Source organism: Opisthorchis viverrini, assembly GCF_000715545.1.
Source record: "Opisthorchis viverrini unplaced genomic scaffold opera_v5_66, whole genome shotgun sequence".
NCBI classification, from domain to species: domain Eukaryota; kingdom Metazoa; phylum Platyhelminthes; class Trematoda; order Opisthorchiida; family Opisthorchiidae; genus Opisthorchis; species Opisthorchis viverrini.
Genome location: NW_008751723.1, coordinates 536,829 through 562,085, shown reverse-complemented (window position 1 = coordinate 562,085; position 25,257 = coordinate 536,829). Strand labels below are relative to the sequence as shown.

Here is a 25,257-nt window from a genome sequence, read left to right as displayed (position 1 = left end):
TATATATATATATAAGCAACTGCGAAGGAACTTCTTGGTTGTGTTTTTCGCGATCACGTTTTTCTCGGTTTCAAATCTCAGTGGTATATAACGTAAGTTCAGAGCTACCTTGGGTTGTGTTGGCTGACCGTAAATAGCGAGGTTGTTCAGATAACCCCGTGACTAGGTTTTATGTGGGTATATTGGTATGTGTCCGTAGACGCCCTATTTTTCGCCCACAAACGATCACCCGGATGCAGTTCGTCCAGATGCATGAACTAAATCATGGAAGAGAGCACATGAATGCGTTTAAGAAGTGGTTCGCCCACTTTCTGTTCCATTCGCGTCTTCATCACTTGGTGCTGAATTTTTTTAGCAAGCATCAAACGGCGTACATCAGTGAACTGGACAAATGCCCAACGGGTATTGTCCGTGTGCTTTTATGTAATCCGAGGTATGTCGTGTGTTCTAAAAGAGTCATCAAAGTAAGTAATCTAAAGCCAACTATTTGCTTTCATCCCAGATGGGAAGCGAATTGTGTAATGTTACTCTTGAGAAGGTAAAGGCTTCTGAATTTTCTACCTAGGTTCCCAGTATACCTGTTTGTGTTACTTGGAAGGTAGTGTTTGGGACTCGGCGTGTGGACAGAATACTTGTCGAAACCAGCAAGACACAACTGCGTAGAGAAGCCAAGACTGATGCGCACATAATTTTTATTAGTTCGAAATTAACATATCACGCCTTGTTACAAAAATACTTCTTTGGTGAATGATCCGTATACTAAACAGCTAAGTGCTTTGAGCCATACAGTGTGTTTGTGACTGGTAGTGTTTTTAGTATCAGCCGAAGTTGTTTAAGTGAACATTTACCTTAAGTTCGCTCTGGGTAAGAGAAATGCTGTTCAGGCAGAGGAGTTTAAATCGCCTAAATTAGCCCCTTTTGACTGTTAGTTTGGGAACTGAAAGTATCACTGCAAGTCGTAAATGAAGCCACCACACTACGGTAGTTAATTCTGCTTTATTTTGACCAGATTTAGTACTTAGCGGATTTGCCACCAAAATACTGTGGTTTTTTAATTTCATATCGAAAATTCGCAGTTGTGCATGTCTCTTGAGGAGTGTGTTTCATAACCCAGCTTTTTGTCTTACAGATGTTTAGCTGACTGTTTCAAACCACTCCACCTTGATATCAGCAAGTCATCCATCGATCTTTATATCTAGTGACATTGTCTCAGTGTCCGAAAAACTGAATAATTGTGCAGGTTATGAGAATATTTTAAAAATTCATTTCTGGATTCCATCTAGCCAGACAGGACTCAAGCAATATGGCGTGGCAGTGAATGTAACACTAAATGGCAGTGAAATACCGATCACCTACCTTGGGCGAAGTGGTAGCATTCAAAATCCATATGAAATTATGTGAACTACAGCTTTCCTCCAGATTTTGTGGGATACATATCGCTGAGTAATTTCACCAAGGATAAAACAATGGTACTATCAGTAGATTTGGCATCATTTGCTCATCACTTGATGAGCTTCCTCGGTTTCAGATAGAAAGTTTCTAATAGCGGAGATCAAATGTGAGTGATATTACTGATACAAGCTTTAATGAATTCAAGAACTGGTTTACCATTATAAACAAGTCTTCTTCAAAAACATCAAGTAACTACAGTTGACCTTGAAGAGCGGCTTATATTCCGACGTTGACCGGTTGTGAAACCGAAACCGACAAGTGTACCAAGCAGACGGAATGAAAGCCATACACGACACCAGTTCTTACTATTGAAAAAGTCAAAGAGTTAGATTGCAAGATTTTTAACTCCGCGTCACTGATCAAACCAAATTGGTGAGCTAAATCTGGGCACTAGCAGATTTGTTTTGATGACTGAATTTCCAGATATCTGCATTTTTCCACAGGCTTCACATCTTTCTCCCCAAAATGGTTTTACCGGAATTGAATGAGTCCTCAAGGATGATTACTGCATGTGTGGCCTGCATGTGTGACCTTTTAATTTGAACAGAGAGCAGAATATCCCTAGAAGATGATCGATAGTAGTTAAGGACTAAAGTTTGTGTGACAGAATTACCTGGTTAAGACAGAACGTAGAAGCATAAATATGAGAATAATTTTTCCCGGGTATTTTTGCAGCAATTGGTACAAACAAGGTCTTTGCAGTTGTCCTTTGGCGTCTCGTAATCCCTGTTTCTTCCGAACAAATATAATCGCAGTTATTGCTTTTGTTACAGCGAGCCGTGTAAGAAGCTGTGGTTTTGAACGGCATTTGTTACCAATTGGTTGAAATGTGAACCCCTATTAAGAAATATATGTCTTGAATCTTTTGCAATGGAGACAACAAATTCCCTTCTTCGTTTATTCAATTAGTTGAAGTTATAAATTAGAAGAATATGTTCAAATGCACGTGGCATAAACAAGTGGACCCTATATCAGAACGAGCACAAACCAGAAACCTCTTGCTTGTCGGATGACTGCTCTATTTAATGAGCCACCGCTGCTAGTCATACGTAGTTAATTGCTTACAACTTCCTTTGCTAATAATAAGCCCTTTCTGGAACGTGATTTGTTGACTTTTTAAATACGAAGTCCAAGTATTTAATTCAGAGAAAGTCTAGTTCGGATGGTTTCGAATGGTTTGGCCTTCGGCCTGTTCATCTGGTTTCCGGTAATTTTTTCTGTTATGTGTACAAGAAACAGGCATATGACAAATGGTCCGACTGAAGACGACCACTGATAAAGCTGCACTAATCATTGTGTGGAGGTTGGCTCTGTGATTGGTCAGTTTCAAGGTCATGCGTTATCCGGTGGGCTATGACTTCCAAGCACTTTGGTCATCTGGCCGTAGGTGAAAACTGTTGATTATATAAGATGTCTTTAACCCAAATATGCTGCATAGACTGGCTCCCTCTACTCATGGATCCCTTAAAAAGCATTTTTACATGGTTTGATTCATCTCTATCAAACAGACATTATAATTCTCTGATAAATGCCAAGTGAAAAGCGCCTTCTTGAAAAACCCCTCAGACCAGTAATCAATCAAAATACGCTCGTTTTGTGCCTCAGTTCAAGGCTATTTTATAGCTTACCGAAGTGGAGAACATGACTGCCCTTTTGCTGATAGAATTGATTGGAACACTGAAAGCCGCAGTGCATTTATGTAGGTATATAACCTGCCAATATGAACAGGGAAGAAAAACACAATAATACACAATCAGGCATTCCGGTTCAGTGCTCTTCCAACATTCTTTCGAAACCGCATGAGAAACATTTCCCTTACAACCTACCCTATTTCGCGGACAAGAAGCCTAAATAGCCAACCTAATCCAACATTTCGGATGACTACGAAAGGAAAGGCAATCCACAAATAGTCTCACAGAATAATCATTGCTTGCCCGAACAGGTTTGTCCAGGAGTGGGTCTAATGAATCGCACGAATTCGAGACGGTGAATTGTGCAGTGGTTAGTGGGGAAGCATTTCCGTTGGTTGGTATTAGATCCAGTAAAACATAATCAAACAGTAATACCGGGCGCTTGGGTTGGAAGGAAACCGTTGTGATTTCTCTATGTTAGCACCATCAGTTGCCACTATGTACCTCATTCATTACCTACTGAGTTGAAGCTGCAAACCCTAGGAAAATTAGAGGTGAGTACACTGTTTAGAGCACGACAAACGGCGAAAGTTTTGGTCAATGGGAAATCATTCCCTTGCAGTTACTACAGTATTGTATGCAAAAAGTATTTGGGGATAAATAGTATTGCGCAGCTGTGAACTCAGTGAAATACATACGATTCAGTTTGTTTGAGTGCAACACACAAGGAACTAATCAACTGGAATTTCCCGCATTAGGGCCGGGAAATATGTGCTATGACCACTATGGTAGTACTGTTTGAAGTGTACTCATAAACTGCTCAAAGACGATCGTCCTTTGACGCAAAGTACGTCGTTATCAAATTGTAGGTATCTGACCAGAAGATCTAGTAAGCTACCAAATTCCTCACGATTCATGAAATATTTAAGTTTTAACCATGGTCCTTTCGCTGAGCCAAACAGTCGACGAGACCCTCTAAGGTGTTGGAGACGTTGCAATGTTGCAGCGTACTATGCTTTTGGCTTTTTAACTTTTGGACACATTCGAGGGATATTGTTTGATACATACATAGGTAACCGCCTTTCAATCACTGTCTCTATATAGCTCTTGTTACAAGCAAGTGGTCTTTTACCAACCGTCTCGGAGCGCCCAGTATGATTTCACTGGCTGGTTAACTATTGTACTATCATCGAAGAATAGTAGGACAGAATTCGGAGAGCGTGTTCCGTCACCAAGATGCCTCTCTACACACAGAGGGCACTTCTAAGTGACAGGACCCTTGAAACTGTCACAGGTCTCCCTGAAAACACTTAGTGCAACACAATGGGGACTGACTTCACTTGCACCCAAATGCTCAACATAGATCTGAGAGATGGAGTTCCAGCCAGCGATTCTTCGGACTTAATCCTTGCCAATGTTTCGCAAACTATGTGGGTTGCATGATTTGGGGTATATCCTAGAGCAAGGCAACATAGAAAGCAGTCGATGCAGGAGAAACTGTTGCATTAGTTTGCGTCAACCATCTTGCTATCATCAAAAATCGCAAGTGAATGCATTTTACCCAGGCTAATCAATAACTCTCTCTGAGACACCAGAAAGCGCGTTCGAGGGTCAATTACTTCCCAAGTTTAACCAATGAAATTTCACTTAGTACCTCCTCAAACGTTCTGCTGTTTATATGTGTAGCTGTCCGATAACAGTGTACCAAAAAACATTAGCAAACACCATATAATCGCAGCCTACTGAAAAGTCTGTAAAAAAATGTCAGAGTGGCAAAAGAAAGCTCATTGTTGAATAAGAAGTCGTGGTCATTGGAAGTCGTTCCTTTTCACATATTTACGCAGCCAACTTACTCATTTTAAATGTTGTACGTTTTGTGTGCAATTTATCCGAAAGGCATTTTATCAGTTTAACCATTCACGTACGATGTTATAATTTCCTTGGAAGTAATAATTGCGTTTTGATGTAATTCCTAATCGTAAATATTTTGCCCAAACCTACTTCTGAAGTTATGCGGTGTTATCGTTACTGGCGTGTAAACCAAACGTCGGACGTTCACATGACCCATGGAGGACTGTAAGATATTTTAACAAGTGCGTTCCACTCAGAAGAGTGACGTGTAGGGTGCATCATCACGTCGCTGCAGGTTTGAGTCCGGCCAGCAGAATTCAGATGCAACGGTGGTGTGCTCCATAATAAAGGTTGGATCATTCGGTTTTGATCGAATCAGACTGTTGAGCCTTTCAGAAACATGGAATTCAATATGCGAAACTAAGCGTCTAGAGAGGGGGGAATCATCAACGTTTGAGCAGAAGATAAAGTTGGAATTATAACAGGGGGTCCTTCGGTTGAAGAATTTCCGGGAGAAGTAGGAGGCAACTTGTGCCGTTTGAATTTACCGGTTAGGATGATTGTCTGCTAGTTGACAAGTTTGATAAGGTAGTCGATACAGCTTTCACGAAACACCAGATTGCACAAAGCCGGTAATAAGCAAAAACGATAATAGGTCCTTTTTAGAGTTGTGAAAGGATAGGTATTGTAAGCCATTCTGTAAAGGAAAAGACCCATGGATATACACAATCGAAAAAATCACGAGGATAAGTGCCCTTTTTACGCTGGTGCTCACGTAGCCCAATTTCTACTTATCTGGGAACTCCGCAATGAAATGGAGAATGGTATCTTCGGGACCGGGTTATAAAATCTGGGTTCTACTTGTGTGGCTTTTGATGGACAGCTGTTTTAATCAGGATTCCGTAGATTATGACAACGGGTTATTTTATGCAAAAAAGTCAATGTGAATGCTTTGAAACGTGTCTCTTCTTTGGATGTACCGCCTATCGGGTGGGGACAAAGACATCCCCGAAAGGTATTTAACGATCCAATGAAACTCTATTTTATGACTGGTAAATATACGAGCTAGTGAAAACGGCGTTACATTTACCGACAGACGTGTGAGTGATAGCATCGACCTGTATGCGCTTTGTGCTCAGATACTCATTATTTCACGAATACGGCGTCGCAAATGTATAAAAAAAGAGGCCCACATCGTACCGATTTGGCAATAAAAGTACTTGTGTTCCATAACCGGAATAAAACCTCTCAACGGACCAGAACTCTACAAATGGATGGATACTCCAGTTGAAGGAGTTTCGCTTTCGGAGCAGCTATTCTTCCGAACCTTGTTTGCTCTAAAGCCCTAACGACAGGACAAGCTAAACAACCTAGTTTACAAAGGTGACCTTTGGTCATCATGCATCACCCTGGCGTGAAGCACGAGCACAAGATCACTTCACCCAATCTAATCGTTACCAAACTCATCCTGCACTTGTTCTTCTTATCAGAATGATGAAAGCTGATCCAGTGCCACCTTTGAAAACGAGATCATTTTGGTTTGCCCTTCCAGCAGGGCTTAAGAACGGAAGTCAGACTCTGAAAACTACTAGAAATACCCTTGCTGGCTCGATTAAGAATGCCAAGGCACAGAAGTCGATAGGCCGTATGATGGCATCAACCTGCTGCGACAATCTAGACTACCATATGACTATAGACATCCGTGGTTGCAAAGCAGAACTAGATCAAAAACAGTTGCACCTTAAATCATGTTCTCTTTGTTTTGTCAATCACTGCTTCATAATTATTTAAGTCTGACCGCCGATATGTTGAGAAGCCCTATGATAGCACCACTGTAGAGCCGTCTTTTCTCCAGTTATGGTTATTTTTATCCGGTCTTACGCACTCGCTCTAACCCAACTGCTTACAAAAGCACACTAGATGGACCATTTTTAGTACATACGATCAGAGTACTCAGTATTCTGCTCATGGATCCCTGCTTTTAGTTCGGGTCCACAGTGTCGGTGGCCCGTTTCAAGTGTGCGCATGAGCCTGAGATGCCTGTGGTGCATCCATGGCTTGCTGAAGTTTTTTCACGACAGACTGACTGACTGTTTGATCTGTCTTCAGTCTCTGCTTTGCACTAACACAGTCAAGCTCCTTGTCTATATGGCGCACACCAGCGGGATTTCCAAGACTCCACCGCTTTTGTCTCTGAAAAGACAAACTTCAATTTTTTTGGATACTCTCTGTCACCGTGAGCGGAGTATTCTTCCTTTTTGATTTGAATGTCGCCTGGTGGGTGATGGTGATCTACTGTCGCCCGTGGAGCCCTGCTGTGATAAGGGATACGTCGATATTATCTGATCAGCAGTGCTTGGTAGAGCTATCTAGGAACCTGGTAAAAAGAAAGTGATATTGATTTCGATGCAAAAATTCAAAGCGATTTGGCCTTTGGGGAAGTTTTCATCTTTTAGTTTGTACCCAGTAATTGCCTAGAATGTGCTCCAGTTTGCGTTCAGATGGCAATGAGCTACGTGTTAATTTTTGATTGCATTGAATCTTTGGTGTACCTGACGGTTTCATGTAATTTCTTGAAAGCATGAATTGTTCGTGCGCTATACTAGACCTCAAAACAACATGTTTTATGAACTCGTTCAGGATATTTTGAGGAGTGTACACCAGATTTAAGGTCGTAATCTGAGCGATAAACCATTACTTTGTCCATGTAAGAGACTTGAACGTTAACTCATTTTTGTTGCTTAAAAGCAAGAAAGAAGACTTAAATCAGTTGTCCCAGGAGTAGTCAAGCCCCCAATTCGCAAAAACTGAGATAGTCCCTTGCCCAATACATCACACGTCAAACTGTGTACCAAATGAGTCCCATTCTTAGTGCCCCCTGCAGGGGTTGCAAGGGGAGGTGACAAACCGTTATCACGTGTGATGTTGTCCATTTTTCTCACGGTCGAGGGTTCACAGCCGTCTGGTGTCAAGGCTCTTCGATTTAAGTTCATTTCATTTTGCGAATGAGTTTCCTTTTAATGTGACTAAGGTTGCGCAGGTTGACTGGTGCTATTGATGGTATTGAATTACCCCTGCCCATCTTTTTGATGATGTTAAAAGTTGCTGAGCAGCTTTTCGCTATTTCGTTCATTTCTATTATACTGAATGAGTTTTGACATTGCCTGGGATTATGACATTTGTTCCCCACTGCTGGGCTAGTTAGTTTTGACACGATGTAGGTCGTGCAAGCTTACCTCACATCCATCTACATAGTCACCTTCAATTCTCTTTCTCTACCACGTTCAGGGGGCTGAATAGGTGTCATTCCGTCTATCTATGAGCTCAGTTCGGGCTACTGCGTGTATCTGTTTACCTACCGTAGCTATCGGCTTCTCCCTAGCTCGCAACGCGCACACATACAAATGGTTGGATGGGTACACAACAGACACAACGGAAAGCGAGGGAACACGTGCAGAAGTAGAGACATTCTCCAAACGGTCGATAAAACCTAGCGTTTCTGCTGCACCTAGTGGTGTGTACGCAGGACCGACGCAGTGAATAGATGAGGCCACGACGAGTGGACTGAGTAGCGTAGTGTTTCGCGTATGAAGAGGGAGCTGCGACGTAATCCAGTGAAGGGAAAACAAATTACTCGTATTTGCGAGTGAGCATTCAAAATTGGTTCATTCACCCATTCTTGCAGGACCGGTCTATCTTCCTCAGGGAATTGGTTAATCATGAGATAATTTTGCATCTGGGGTGTTTAGAAGACTAGAACGATCGATGGGTGAAATTCGCTAGTTGATGAGTTCGTGATAAGACCACAAAAGCTCAACTCACGTACTCAAAATATACAGAAAGGGTTAGAAAGAGTTGCACTGAGGATTTAACAAATCAACATGGGTTGAGTAAACTGACAAGGATGTCTTGCTTACTTTATGAGCCTGTTTCTTACTAAATTTATTAGATTTCAGTAAACGCTGACGATATTTCAGACAACCACTGGCAGTGAAAACGAATAAACCTGGTTTTAGGTAAATACAAACTGGAATCGTGTCCAGTAGCTCCTAACAGTTTCGTCTTGTTTCATTTTGACGGACAGGTCACCATGAAAACTTTCTATTACTCAAAATGTCACGCCATTTTTCATGTCTACAAGACACTCAACGATTGCTCACCTTTAATTCAGAAAAGAAAAGAACGAGGTGTCATCTTTATGAATTGGAGCTGGAAATATAATAAAACAATACGTGATACAACCCCTACCCCATTGACAGAGCCCACTAGTAATCAATACTGTCTAAGAACTGCTATGGGACCACGAAGGGAGATAAATTTAGAAAATTTTAGAAAGAAAATTGTAAGGGTAGGGACCGAGTGCGAGTCTTTGAGAGGGAAGATCAAGAACAAGATGTCTACAGTTCTGAACCAAAATGCCACCAGTGGAATTGAAACAGTATGCTTTGCGAACCTTTTGCGAAATAAGCACAGAACACAATGACGGGCGAACGTTAGCTAACCAGTCCGCTTAGGAGGTGGCTTCATACGCGCCAACGGGATTGCTTGCGTGCTCTATCCCATGAAGTCCTCAGCCACGTGCACGTGGGAAAAATAAAGATCCCACAGCATTTCGTTTGACTGCAGCCGCTTTCATTTCCCCGCAAATCTTTCGCGATCAATCGAGTTGAACAGACAATGGCTGGGCCTACATAATGCATGCTACAACCCGACCCTGCCTCTCGACTCCTGTCTAGGATTGGACAACCTGACAGTATCCCAGCCCCCGTGCTGCCCTCGGGTAGCAGGGCAGATGGGCACTGGTAGGGTGATGCAGCTGAACGATTTATGCTACAACCACATCAACCTGATAATTTTAAATTGCCGCCCTGACGACTAGGTCTCATTACCAAATACCTGCTTACTTACCAGTTATTTTCGCGCTCAGACAGTCACCTAACTCATACAACGCGACGGAGACACCGAGGGCCAATCGTTCTAAGACACACAAGGCCCCCTTGATCAGAAGGTCTAAGTTTCACAAACATTGTTTAAGATCGCTCTTTTAGTTGCTTCATATATACGCGATCACTTAGCTTTAACGAAATTAGATTCTGACGTTCAGGTGGCGTATGTTGGCGAACGCTGCTCGAGTACTTACTTCATTACAATACAAACACTGGTTATGGACCAACCCAGATACATGAACTGACGAGCAAACTGAACCTCTCAGTTCTGGAGTTTCACAGATGCGCTAAACGCTGGGAAATCTTGAAATAATACTGCGTGACTTGCAGGTACATAATGCATCACACCCGACAACCTGTTTATAACATTTCTGCGGACAAATGGTCTACAGACAACAAAATTGTCGTCTGCAAAACCCTAGTCCGGTAACCTCTCTCCAGATGTGAGTTTGGTAGATAATTTTTGGCACCTCGGAATGTGCACTCCGTGGTAACATCCGAGAAGGGACGAATACTAGTCGTTAGGATTCTTGTACATGGTTCATTGCAAACCGCAACTCGACCAGAGGTATGGGGATAAAAGTCACGAAGAGTGTCTACCATGTTCAAGGGCATCTTCTGGTCAAGAATATTTAGGACAATCTATCCATATATTTAAAAGTTGGCTTAAAGTCAACGAAAACCGTGATTTTTGATTGGTGATGTGAGTGGCGCTGTTCAGGAAATTGAAATAATGCAAGGATATGACCTTTGCACCCCTGTTTGGCGAAAGTCTGCTTGGACTTGCGCCTCACCTACCGAACATAAGTGTTGTAATATGAGGAAACCACTGGTCTTGTTACGGAAGACGTGAGGCTCATTCCTTGACAGACTTGGTTCTGTTTGTTTCGGGTACCTTTTTCGAAGGCGGGTATGAGCAACTGCTGGCTCCACTTCACCAGGACAGTTTCATATTCCCAAATACACACAAACAACCTCATCAAGGAGGGACATAAATATTCTCCTGAGCCTTTGAAATAGGCTGGGGGGAGTTCGTTTGGCCCAGCAACCTGATGGTGCTTAAGGCAGAAAGTCATATTGCTACTTCATCAACAGAGGAGGAACCAAATCAGACGGATGATAGCTCAAAATGAACAGTTCAAAATAAAGATATGGGTGCAGGAGCTGTTAAAAATTTTCCCACCCATCGATATGGACGCTTGTTTTTATTATATGTTAGACTTCTATCATCATTATCATCATCGACAACATGACATCATTGTTCAACACCGATGCTCCACTGCCGTACAACCAGCTTCACTGCCGTACTTCTATGGCTGATGGCAATGAATTAGGGTGTAAAAGGATGGGAGGCGCCAGCAATCGTTGTTTTCACCCTCCTGTATGCAGTAAAAATGCGACCCAGCTGATGTCATCTAGCGAGGACTGGTGTGACATAAAGGTATTGGTGTCCGTACATTCCATTGTTGCATGTAAACAGAGATATTGTCTGAGAGTTTTCATGCGTACTACGGGATAAAAAACCGTTGTGACTGCTATGAATACCACCCGGCAGCATAATTTATGTAAACCAAATGAATACATGAGATTCGGTCCTAGGAGATGCTTTTTTCAGCCATCTAGGTAAAAATACCTTGCATATGGGAGGCGGAGTGAGGTTTATTAGTGATAAGATGTTACCCTGAGTGGGCCTGTTTCAATTAGTTACTGATTGGGACACAACCTAAAGCCACCAGCTTTTGCTGGTGGTTAGACTTCAGTTATGCACTGTCCTCGCGAGCTACACTGGCTAAAATTTCGTCCCACAAGGTGCAAGCCTATAGGAATACCAGAAGGCAAAAGTCATACGAAGAGTTGTAAGTCCCCGGACTACAGGTAATCTTATTACGGTATGATCTGGAGGTAAACTCATACCGTCTTCTGTGAGTGGGATGTAAAGACAGTGAGTTGTTTCTCCCAGAAGATCAATATATCCATATCGATGGAAGCAGCGGTTTTGGCGTATACCAACGGAGAACAGATTAGTAAAATTTTTCCTAAATCATGCACTCCGTCGCTCACTGGTTAGCCGTGGCCATCTACGATTTCTTCTATACGGGAGGAAAACGAATGATCTCTACGATGAGTGTTAAACGCATCCGCTCCGCTTGACAGCATAAGGAGTGAAAAAGAAGTCTATTTCCTGGGATTTCTGACTGAGGAAGCCCCCTGCCACCAAACAGGTCAGTCCATTGCATCGGCTCTGGGCGGGGCTTCTCGAGAAAACCAGACTGACCGCTTTCTGGCCAAGCAACCTTTTGAGACTAAGGTTAGCGTCATGGTCCCCAAAAGTAAACGTATGTCTCTCCTGCTGTCTTGTGGATCAGATTTTTGGGTCAAAGGCACATAGTGGGTACCTTAACTTTCCACCCTACAAGCGAGCGTTGATGGACCATTTGATCTTCAGTGATCTGACCGATGTGCCTTATACACTGCGCTACCCATTGACGGTGAACGAAATAACACTGCTGAATCCGCCATTTGTTTCCTATGCAGGAAATTTCAGCGTTCGCACTTTAGGTCAAATTGTCAAACAAGCATCGTTTACCCAGGAATTCTTCTTTTCTAACATTGATGTGTCTCTGAATTACACATTCAAGAGAATTAAGCGTGGCTACGCATCTTGAGGTGCACAGGGTGAACTCATTCACGTTTCAGTCTCTGCGTGTCTGGTAACCCAGAAGCGATGACGGGTGGCCTGGATGGAATGCAGATTTGCATTCTTGCTCAGAGCTGAACGACCGGNGAATGCGGATTTGCATTCCTTGTCAGAGCTGAACGCCCGGATTAGATTCCATTAATCAGCTTCTTTGTGCCTTCCACTTACGGCCGATTCAGCCCAACGTTACTGGATATAAAAAACGGTGGTTTTTCACTTTGTCGGCACGCTCCTCAACGGACTGTAGTTCTCACACCGAAAACGATATCCTCTATCGAGAATTACGGACCTTCAGTAGTTAAGCAGGAAGAATGGACATTGTCATCCTTGTGGGCGACATAGATGCGCAAGTCAGGGTTCCTTGGAATCATATTTTTGCGGTCGATTCTGAGACGATGCTCACCGCACAGTCAAGGGAGTTCGGCTTCTACATTTGTGTGCTGACCATCAGTTGTTTTGACCCCGTATGAATTTTCAACTTGAAAGCTCGCGTCATGTAACCTGGCAATAATCATGTATATACCAAACGTATACCAAACTGGATCACCTATCAATCCCCAGAGGGGAGCCACAGATCATGACTATAGTTCCTTCCAGGGCACGCAACTGGGTTCCGACCACGTCATAGTGCGAGTACCCCTGACAAATAGCTTTATCTCAGACCTCACCCAGCAAATCAGCGAGAAGCACGGTAAAACGTTATCTTCGTAAACTAGTTCAACTCGGCAGTAATGATCTGACCTAAGTCAATTACTCTGTGCAATGAACCAAAACAGTGCCAGGTACGTGGATAATGCGCGACAGTGTGTGAGGATCTATGCCGGCGGCATTCAAATCTGTCTGGTTGACTTCTCTGATACGATCAAACAGTTAGTGTATATTACCAAGATCGCTTGTCCTGAATGATTCCAGGAAATATATATTAGCCTACAACCAAAACGACCCCCGTTGAAATCCCTCAAACACAAAATAGTGGAGTCTAAGAGAAAACAGAGAGCTTTGGCTACGAAATCCCAGATTATGGATAAGGCTCTGTCACCGGAAACAGTAGTTTCATATGCCACTCAGTGAGACAGATCGTCCAAAGGAAAGCGAAACGGTAACTGAAGAAGATGACCTAGTAATCCAACCGCAAAAAGTTGATCAGGAAGATGAATGGAACATTTTAAAGAGGCGTCCTGGAATACAGTTCCATGACGGCCAACGTAATGTCAACACCAACAACGTACGAAACGCCCCTTTTCAGACACTAGAAGGTAACATGACCGAAAGTTCTGCATCTGACCCTCTTTAAAAAAGGTATAAAATCGGTCGTGGACTGAGGAGTTTTCAGCAACCTTATGAGTAGAGCACTACAAAAGGTATAGAACCGCTGCTCATTTACCTGGCAATATAAAATCGTCGTGGACTGAGGAGTTTTCAGCAACCTTATGAGTAGAGCACTACAAAAGGTATAGAACCGCTGCTCATTTACCTGGCAAAACTTATTGGTGTTACGTGGACTGGGGAATAAAAATGCCTGCACTATGGAGAAAACTGACAATCAACCACATGTTCAGGGTGAGTGAACACTGTTCAGAAATCATCGTCACATTGGCTTCTTAGCTGTGGCATCCAAGCTGTTCACTGGTCTCATGCTTCGGAGGTTGACTTAAAAAAGAAAGGAAGGTCTGTGAAAACCAAGCTGGATTCAACCATGCGAGGCGTTGCTCCGATCACACCTCACTCTCCAAAAGATCCTAGAACAGCGACATCGCTTCCAGCAACCAGCATTAGTGGTTTCCCCTAACCTGAAAGCTGCCATTGACTTTCTGGATTTTCAGGCACTGTAGCAGTGCATGTGAAGCAGTGACGCCCCTCATAGTCGCCGGGCTCTCCTTAACCCACTGTACACCAACTGCTGTGGATGGATGGATGCCTGAACAAGGGTCTCACCTGAGTTCACTATATCAAGTGGTGTCAAGCCAGTATGTCATCTTTCACCTTTCCTTTTCGAATTCGTCATTGATATGGTCATGAAAGACCTATCCCCGGCTCCACTGCCTGGGGAATAGGCAGTAGAGCCGAAATGCTCCAGGAATGTTTCCTCACATATACAATATACATGGAAGATGGAGTTTCTCACGAATTTTTTCACATTTTACGTGCAAATGCAGTGGAAATTAAATAAGTTGATTCTGTCCCACAGTTTGGCGTGCGCTTCACACCTACAAGATGTAGAGTGCTGCTACACGACCAGGTAGGGCCAAGCCAAAACCGCATGATTTTGTATGAGCTGACTGTGGTAGCAGACAATTTTTCTCACAGAAGTGCTGTAACATGCATTTCTTGAAATTACGAAGCGGCTAGTCCTGGCCTACTAGCTTTGCAAGCCACTTGGTCCCGACCACCACGTCCTACTACTTACTTAGCACAAATACTTATCTTTTTAAGGAACACCTGGTGGAGTACAGCTTTTAACGTGATGATGATGTTTTTGCAGTAGTCAGTAAGGTAGAATGACTTGAACCAGACGACGTTTGCAAAACGGGTCAGTTTTTTAAATGTTTCATGAGGTTTCATGAGGTTCCTTCTAAAGAAGCTGCACTTAACTGAGGAATGTGGTACATTTTGTTTCCTCCACTTACGGACACCTACGACGCAAAATAAAATGGAGATCACAAGATAATAGGCTAGTTTTTTGAGCGAGAGACCGTTATCAAGTTGTTAGCGGTTTGAGTGAAATTGCAATATCGTCGTCCCTTTGTCCAAGCGATGGAATCAAACTTATAAATGTTCTCCCTGGATTCCACATAGGTAGGAAGAGCAGGCAACAAAACGGAGTATGGATCGCTCGTTTCCCTGCCACTTGTAGAGGAAAATGTAACAAGACCGGTACACATATTGTTGTTGATAGTGTTGAGAAAAAATGATGACCAAACCGATGAGTATGGTGCAAACCAGAGAGAAGAAAAAACTCTAATCATACACAGAGTTCAAGGTTTGTTATATGATTTAATCAGGATTAAATTCTCAGCCACTAGAATGGAAAAGCGCTATTCTCGGAGGAAGTTACTTTCTGGGTCGCAGCTCATAACTCACATCTTTCAATGCTGACAGTTTGAAGTCGATCATTTCGCTTGCATGATGCATCTTACTACGTATCTATCGCATGTGAAGTTCACCTAATGTCCATGTATTTTGCATTTCTCCTCAAAGGTGTGAAGTTCCGGCAAACAGTTATGTGGACTTCGTCCGAGTAATCTGGCCCGGCGGACTGAAAACAACCAAGGAGCCCAATTTAGACTTACCTTTTAACACACCAATCTCATCTGCTGTGCATACTGCTCGCTCGGATGGCGCAGTTCAGAATGTTTGGGATATATTTCACCGGAGTATCATCAGTCAGAAGCGAAATATCACGGAAATTGTGGCGCGATTTCGTGAAGATTTGGCTCGATCAGAAACGACGTCCAGCTATAGGTGGGTTACTTTGGATGGATATTTTCGTGGCATTTACTTGGCAACCTATCATTTGTTTCAAAACATCAAAACTAACGGAGCAAATCTTTGTTTTATGCAAACCAATACCGGATAAATTTATCGGCAAATTGGAGGGTTGCTTTACAGTGCTAGCTGAACAACACTCATCCCGCCATTGACAGTCAAAGTTACCTGATGTTGCATGAATCTTAGGCTATTTTCTGGAGGGCACACTATGCACTGGTCTATTTTCATGCACTTCGGTGCGGGTTCTAATTTCCTTTCGTCGCAGTGCTCCGGCTGAAATTCCCGTCGATGGATGTAGGAAGTGTAGTTGTGATGGCTGTCTAGTCTACATATTCTGATGCCACTGCCAGATTCCTATTCACTCACAAAAAACTGTGTCCTTCTGTATGTTATGTATTCTCCTGCAATGAATAGAATAGCAATGAGGCATATGATACACAGCGCATGTATTAATTACTAGTTTTGCGTCTCAGCCTTCTTTGTATACCGTGTAACAAATTATCCAAAATGTCTGTCCATCCCACGGACATTTGTGCCCACTTCGCACACACTATGTACCTACCGAGTTCGTGGTGCATATCTCTGCATATCTCTCTTGCATCCTGTAAATTAAAGGGGCATCATGTATGAAGTTTTTGGTTCAGCGGTAGTCAAAACTTCCCGGGAGTGAAAAAATATCCCTATATTCTGGAAACCATGTAAACAAATGATGATGAGTAAAATATGAGCGAAAATCTCTTCCACCCCTAGTTCTAGCTATTTCTGCTGTGGCTAGGGAATTCACCCAACCTTCAGATGAAGCATGCTTGCTTAAAACGGAGCTGTAAGCTGCCTGTAAAATATACCTTGACGGGACACTAACTAAAATGTCCCTCAAGAGTGGCCTCAGTAAGAACATTTTCCTTTACTTATTTTCACATCGACTTACTTACAGAGCCAGAAGCTCTCAAAACACAGCATTGATCGATCTCCTTACTAGACGTTTCAGGAAACCTGCCAACTACATTTCGGACTTAGTCCTATCAGCTGAACTACGCCTCTCCAACTTACGGAGACCCAGGTTCCACAGAACTTTCACAAACCTCTGGCACTGCCAACCGCCCTGTCGTTTTTCAAGTCTAGGCACGGGCGATTAAAATTCGCATCCATGTTGGATAGGATGAAGTGCAATAATAGAACTCCTTCATGTATAGATAACGACAAAACCTATCCACTCGACAGAGTGCTTCTGAATGCCGTTGAATTAGATAGATCTAAGAAATTCGTCTTCTTGTTATAGGGTTTTTAAAATCGGTCCACAGACCATATTCTCCTCACAGTCAAATATATGCACTACTCATTAGCCCCACCAGTCCAAACCCTGCCTTTGTTCGACTATTCAAGGCAAGTGGATTTTTCAGCTAAAAGTGAAACGAATGCAGAAAACTTTTGACAGTAAGTAGTTCAACCTTGTCCACAACTCCATACACCGTGTCAGCTGAAAATCTAATTAGACGGTAAAACTAAGCCCTCTTTTGATAAATTAGAAAACACTGTAAACCATTTAATTTGATTACCCCTACCTAAGGTATAAACAGGCTTGTAATCTGCAGAAAAAACTCAATATCAAAATGCCTTGTAGATGTTTATGTTCCGGGTGAACTACGCTCACAAATGCTATGGTGAGCTAAGTCTCTCGCATTTTTCTAGGAGCTCAAAAGCTCAGTTTTACTAAATGAAGCACAATTACCTGTTTCGACAACCTCAGTGATTCAGTCTCATGTGTAATCATCTCACTATACTATATTGAGTGGTCTTATCAACTGACCTGTACGCCCAACGCTTCTCCTGCACTGTGGCTAGTAACCACCACTTTACTAACTATTTCGAGTTATTTTTCTAGATTGCTCAAATAATAATTTCGTGTCTGTAACATTTACATATTCCAGTTCTCTTTTACCTTTGTACACAAATCATCTAAGCGCTGACCTTAACCGGGATTTGCCGTTTCAGACAGAGATGTTTTGATATGTCTTCGTCTAATTTAGTTGAAGAGATGCAGTTCTTTTTAGTTCCCCTGGATGGGTTGTGAATTTGTTGTAAATTGAGGCCTGTCTTGTCATGCGTGCCAAGAATGCGCCTCGTTGATATTTATTGCTGGACAGGCACTTTTTTCCTTATGGGAACTAGAGGACCGCCAGCATTTGAATTGCTACTCACCCCGAAAACCATATGCGGCAAGGCTACAGGACAGTCCCTGTTTTACATCATTATTCCGTAATTAATGATTGGACACTAACAATATTTGGTTGGCAGCTGATGGGTTAGTTGATAAGAAAACCCGATATTCGAAGGAGATTTTCATAGGAACTGACGTGAAATAAACTAGAAATAAAAAACTAACGCGATAAAAATGTCGAGCTACCGCAGTCCAAATGTTCTGCCTAAAACTTCCCACAAAAAGTCATCTATGTTTTGATGGAGATCCGAATGCATTTAGGGAAGCCTTTTCCGGCAGCTGATACCCGTTATGCTTGTATGATCCACTAATTTAAAATCACTTTAAAATCCAAACTTGGCTAGCACACTATCTTCACCTGATGGTTTGGAATCAGCTCCCTAAAAGGAGAGACGCCTGAGTTACTGCCATGCCTGCTGAACTGTCCCATCTTTCGTGTCGGTGGGTGCAATAACAACTGTCTTGGTAGGCGAGTATATTTAGGTATTGGAAACCGAGTAGTAATATTTTGCTGCAAATTTCACAGGGCCAGAATGGTGAGAAAGCTAGCAAGCCCCTAATAAAACTGTTTTTTCTCTGTAAAATGGTCTGTGCTTGATATACACCTCCCTGTCTGACCCATTTACTCCCATTTTCTTCTCACTCTAATTGCCCAAATGCTGAGTGATTCGGATGGGGACGTGCGGTATTGAACCTGGAGCCATTTGGTCCAGCTAAATAATTTTGTTTTCAGCTAGTGACGTTTTAGAAACGCACCTGCTAGGGAAGTGCTGGCACCAGGTACTATTTTATTTTATATCTAAAGTGTTCTTTGATAAAGTTGTAGCAGTCGTATCCTGCGTAAGGAACTAGCTGACAATAACGATAAGTGTCCCTTAGTGTGATGATTACACTGGAATATTTTAAAATTCTTCGTTGTATTTCACTGCCTGCTGTAGGCAGCACGATAGACTAATTCAACAGAACAAAGCGACTGCTCACTTGTACCACTCCAAAACCCAGCTTTTTCTATCAGCTAAAGCTCTTGAGCTGAAAAAATGTTCGATCATACTGCCATTCCGACTAAGACTTCGTGGGACATTCTGCCACACCAAATGCACAAAGATGCGAAATTACATCCCTCTTCGACATTAACAGCTACGAAATGCGTCCTATTGAATCTGAGAGAAAAAGAATGGAGTTATTTGTTCAGCTCAGGTACAACATTCGTTGTGCCTGTTTGCTATATCTCGCTCGCTTATATAACAATAACTTTGAAAGTCACTAGGATTTCACCTTTTTCTGAAAATCTTTGGAGTGTAGCCTTGTTATGTACGAGACTTGCTGTGAGTCACCATGTGACTGGTACGGCTCGGTAAAGCTGGGTTGACTGCGAGTGTTCTGTTCTTTCTTCTCTGCTACACGAGACTCTGAGGTCGTTATTAGGCATATTTGGTGAGTAAAATAATGGGGTCTCTACGTTCTGCGCATACCGTACATGCAAAAAATTAGTGACCAAAAGCAGCCACAGTGCTCATTAGTTGTACGGGCTGATTTTTTGATTGGGCATTCCATTGTGCGTTATATTCTGTCTAAAACGGAATCATACAATGTTATCGCAGTTGCCCAGCAACTTGGTTGTTTATTTTTCACTTGCAAAATGTCAGTGCACACTTTTGGTGTGCCGATAGCTTTCCCGTAAAAATTGCCCATCAGATGACAGTGAAAAATGGGCCGAGTTTAAAAACCCCTCGGAGTATTCTTGTATAAGTTTGAAGTCTGAGACTGCAGTGCAATAAATATTAACTGACCAAGTTGGAAATGAACTACAAGACAAATTGACAGAATTAGAATAACGGTACTTCCGGTCTGAAGAATTCACAATTTATGAGCAACCTAGGCGTAATACAGATAGGCCCAGTTGGCATGTTGAAATTTCTTCTGAGAACTTCTTTTAACTTCCTGCTTATGCCTTCTTTTCTGTGACCTCTCTTTTACGACATTTCAGTCCGGCATCTGAAGTCTACAAATTATTGTTCCGAGTGATGCGACCTCCCGCTGGCTCTTCAGGACGCGTGGCTCCTCGGATATTTTGGAGCCTTGTCAGCTTGAGCAGACGAAATTCTCCGGACAGAGCAGTTGGAGGCAGCCCGATTGTGACCCGACTGAATATTGAGTCGTCGGAGCTGAAATATTTGGCAATGGTTTTGAAGGTACACTAAAATGATATTCTGTGTGTATCCACTTATTCCACTATAATAGCCAGTTCTTGTGCCATCCATTGCCTATTTAATGTTTTGATAGGCGCATTTTATGCAGTGAAAATGTAACTTCGTCAAGAGGGATCCACCTCACAGTTAGCGTAATTGCACTTCTGACGCTTACAGATGACAATTTTTTAAATGCCAATTGCTCATCTGCATGTTCTGTTGTTGCATAGATAGTTTTGTGGGGTTTGAAGCATTTCCTGGCAAATATGATTCCGTGCGGTGAGTCCCTGGAAATAGCTGTGGCTTGGGTTAGAATTTTAAGTTCATAGAATTGGTTTAAATCATCAGGTTAGTTACTGCTCACTTTCAGAGAACTTTGGTTTAAGACGATAGAAACTGTGCACATCGACTTTGTGACAAAAAATTTGTAGTAACCTCGTTTTTATCGGTCAGTAGAATAGTGCCAATTCTGATTGAGGAGCCTCTAATTCTAGTAATTGAGAACTAAACGGAAAGAAGCCGGCAGTGACTATCATCAAAGTTCGATCATTACCACTTACATAGAGCTCCGACAAATGTTTCAGCGATTAGTTTGGAAACAATAGGCTTGTTTGCTTTAGGAAAGGTGCAAAATTCATGTTCTACAACCATTCTTTTTCCCAGTACTGTATCGAAGCCAGTGAATTTGGTCAGCTGAAGCATCACCCAGAGTCCAGTTCATATTATGGTGATCCACTCACTCCATGCTGCTCACTGTAATACGACATTTTGGGGATACTATGGACAAATGCAATAGACTCATGGAACATACGGGGCGCATAGACCATGTATATAAGGCTAGAGCAAAACGATCTCGTGGAAGAGCCCTGTCTTTGATTTTATGAATGTGCGCAGTTTTTCACTATTTTCTTCCCTAATTAACCATCACCACTGGTGACTCGGTTCCTACTCAAAATGCATTGGGTTGCAACTTCCCGCAATAGTTCTCAAAATCATCAGGAACGTGACCCTCTAGTTACGGACCACAAATTTGAAATATTACTAGAAGTCATAACGGACCGAGCGTTGCCCCTGGGGTAATCAGTGGTCACTAATTCAATCTTTGTGCAGTGAACCGAAACCTAGCAGGGGATATGAAGTTGAAAGGGAAACGAACCATCGTGCCTCATTTTGTGAAGATTTGACTTGTCGCATAAACCAGATAAAGTAAACAAAAGAGTTAGCGCACAGATGGTTCATGATTGTCGTCAGGTAAACATTGATGTGTCCGTACAGCAATGCATGCGCGCTTTATACTTGTGGCACTTGACATGGTCCACACACACAAAGCTTTGTGCATTCCTTGATTATGTTTTGCCCGCGTATTACCCTTTTGTACCACTAGCCACCAATCAAACACTTTGCACCACAGAATGACAAAAAAGGCACCGAAACATCTTACCAGTGTGCCACGAACTTTGCTTAAGCGTTTGGTTCATCATGGGGTGATTTCTCACTCCGCGGGTAAATTGGTGTTACATGCACAAAAGTATGTGGTTGTGTAAATTACGCTTTATAAACCTGAGTCCCTTTAATGGACACCGTTTAGCAGAAAATCTTTTATACAAAGTATCGTCGTAACAGGTACCTGCCAGTTGACTGACTTCCTAAGCTTTAATTCTGTATAGGACTAGGTACGTTTCCGATATGTATCATCAACAGTCTAGGAAATACAGGTTAAATAACAGACGAAAGTCGTTCTTAGAAACGGAATCTGGTGCGAACTCTCGCTGAGATATACCTGAAGGATCCTTCGAATGAGGTATCATGTAACCCTTGAACACGATAGCAGCGATGACCAGAGGGGACAACGCCTATAGTTTATCTAGTAGACGTTCGCATGATTGGTTTGACGTCAGATGACGAACATATGCCTGAGTTAATAAAGTGATATGGAGGACTCACATCATAATCCGCAGCTGCTGATTCCACTGCATCACAGATCTCATTAGAAAAGTGTTTAACGAGCGTACGACAGGACGTAATAACTATTGGTTCTTGGCCTATCGGTCGAGCCCTGGAATTAGATTACAAACGTTTCGTCACTAGTTAAAGAGATGCCGTCACCGGAAACCTTGCACTGACGATGTATCCTCGATCGGCAGCGAAACGTTTGCAATTCAAATGCCGAAGTTGGTAACCAAAACCAACAGCCAAGCAGTGCATTCGAGCTACCCATATTCGGCAGTAGACTTGCCACCATGTCTACCACCAAGACGGACACCGCAATCATGTGTACCATAAATGTAGCTGACAACAATCACGGAATACTTCTCAGCAAAACAGCTCAGTAATTTAGAAGCTGCGACTAACCATCAAAGCAAGTGAAGCAACACACAGTAGAAACTGATAAAGTAGGTAAGTAAGTGAGCAAGTAAGTAAGTAAGTAAGTAAGTAAGTACGTAAGTAAGTAAGTACGTAAGTAAATAAGTAAGTAAGTAAGTAGGTTAGTTAGTTAGTAGGTAAGTAAGTAAGTAGGTTAGTAAGTAAGTGAGTTAGTAAGTAAGAAAGTAAGTAAGTAAGTAGTTAGGTAAACTGGGATTCCACACAAATATTTTCGTCAGCATTTTTATAAACCATGTTTTAGTCTGGAATTCCACTCAGACTATCTATCCAATATTATTGTACCCATGAGTAGAATTCGCATCTAGGGCTTCTCCACCCTAAGACAGATGATAAAAAACTAAGCCAATTATCCTTCCTGCAAGCCGACAATACATGGAAAAAACCTCGCGCAGACTGTCAGTCTTCTATCCCGTGCCGATGGGCTGCTACTGTAATAAACACTTTTCGTCCATTCAGAAACCACGTGCTTGGTCGAATACTTGATAAGCAGCGTCTGCAGTTGATATCAGCAATACTAAGTGAATATATACCTTGTCTGGAAACAGTGTGATGTGATTTCGTTTAGTCGAGTGACTATATTCAGGGCAAGTAGGTGTTGTTTCGCCCCCTGGTAGTAGATGCAACAGTACTGCCTAACTTGGGTTTAGATTGTTGTAAGAAATCGGATCAAAACAATGAAACGAAACCAGGTGACGAATCACTCCGTTTACAAAGCTGAACCTATTAAATAGCACCTCTAGGATAACCGTTCCAGTGTCAGATTGAGCATGCGGCTGAACACGTCGTTTAGCTCTCAGGATCTATCTATAATCGGAAAAACCACCCACAGCCTATTTAGTTATTTATCTGTTATCAGCTGTTGGATTTGAAAACTATGTTAAAATCAAGCCAAGTCAAATGCTTTATTCTTCGAGATTTCGGAAACTTCAAGAAAAAACTGTGAACAATTAGTTTTGTCATTTCTGCTGGCAAGCAATCATAGATACTCAGTCGCGGGTAAAATGCCACATACATATGTAACGTCACCTCCTCTTTGACTTATCCGTTGATATTGACACAGGTACCCAGCATGATATCTCGCCGTGGCCGAACGGAGCGAAATTTGTGAATCTTTATTCAGTCCCCACGAATAAAATTGATGCTAACTGACCATTTTTATTTTGAATATAATGACAACCGAACTCCACCGTGTGAATTCTGTTGGTTACAAGACAGCTTGCATTCAGTCAGGGTTATCCCATAGACTGTGCCTAGTTGTCCACATTACCAGCGCTACCCTCACGCTTGCTTCATTCGACATAGTACAAAGTAAACTGACCACTAGATGCTTCTTTGGAGCAAGTCAGATTTAAAAGCAGGTGACTGACTAGTTTCCTGGTGTCAGCTCGTTACTGAACGCGCCTTTTCTTCTTAGACTTCTGCCCTTGTGAACGTGGCTGCACTTAGTGGGAGACCAACCACTCATCCAGTCTGGGTTTATGGACTGACCCATGACGGTCAGTTGATTGATGTGACTGATCGGGCCACATGCCACACCGGTGATGATGCGGTGATTCATTTTGCAAATGATAGCTGTTCCAAGCTTGGGTTCTCCGGTGCAGAACTCGATGGATCTCCAGGATTGCCACTGGTTGCCAAGTTGGACGGAAGAAGTGCGACTACCACGCTACTTGTCTGGTTCCCCAAACCGCCAGCACTACGCTTGGTCATTGGTCCAGATACGGTTGAGAATTCGCCACCAAATATGGGACTTGAAAAAATGACACCTATCCGTCTGAAACGCTTGGCGACTGAAATAGCCTCATCTCAGTGAGTTTATTTTTTCCACTGCTTTGCTTCTTCATTAATTCGGCTCCTGTCAATGAGAATGCATTTTGGCTTTGTCTTGGGTATGAAAGCGGAAATATTCTACCACGACTAGAGGCTGTAGTTGCATATTCAACTGTTTAATTTTTCCTATAAGCTCAGAAATGTGTCTTGCTTTACCGCCTCCATAATTTCACAACACACCAAATAAGCAATTATTTTGCCCAGTTTTCTGACCTGCCAAGACGTCATCTATTTTTAATTCAACGATCATATTCACGGTGAAACTGATGGTGCTTTAGACTCTATGGACTCCCTCGCTGCTATTAGCTTATTGATATCCTTTTGCGTAACAAACCACCTTGAGGTTCCGCCTTGAGTTTCTTTCCTTCGAATATAGTAGTATGGGACGATACGTGATACGATACACGGACAGCTCACTAACAGCTTGGCCCCGTCTGGTACTGATCAGGCAGGCGGATCACCCGTAAGCTGGGAAACTGAGGATTTTGTATTGTTTTACACACTGAAGTGAGCATTATCAAATAGTGCTCCCCAGCGAGTTGTTGCGCATTGCCCTTGTCACTCTTGA

General features: G+C 42.5%; 1 protein-coding gene across 1 annotated transcript in view; it reads left to right on the top strand.

The window, feature by feature from the left end:
* T265_13443 (hypothetical protein) overlaps positions 1-25,257 on the top strand; it is a gene marked incomplete at both ends in the record, with an annotated part of 86,953 nt that overhangs the window by 17,937 nt on the left and 43,759 nt on the right. The window contains 3 exons of the mRNA XM_009168898.1: positions 15,777-16,040; positions 20,273-20,477; positions 24,274-24,668. Of these exons, the coding sequence (XP_009167162.1) occupies positions 15,777-16,040; positions 20,273-20,477; positions 24,274-24,668 (864 nt within the window). The remainder of the gene's footprint in view (positions 1-15,776; positions 16,041-20,272; positions 20,478-24,273; positions 24,669-25,257) is intronic.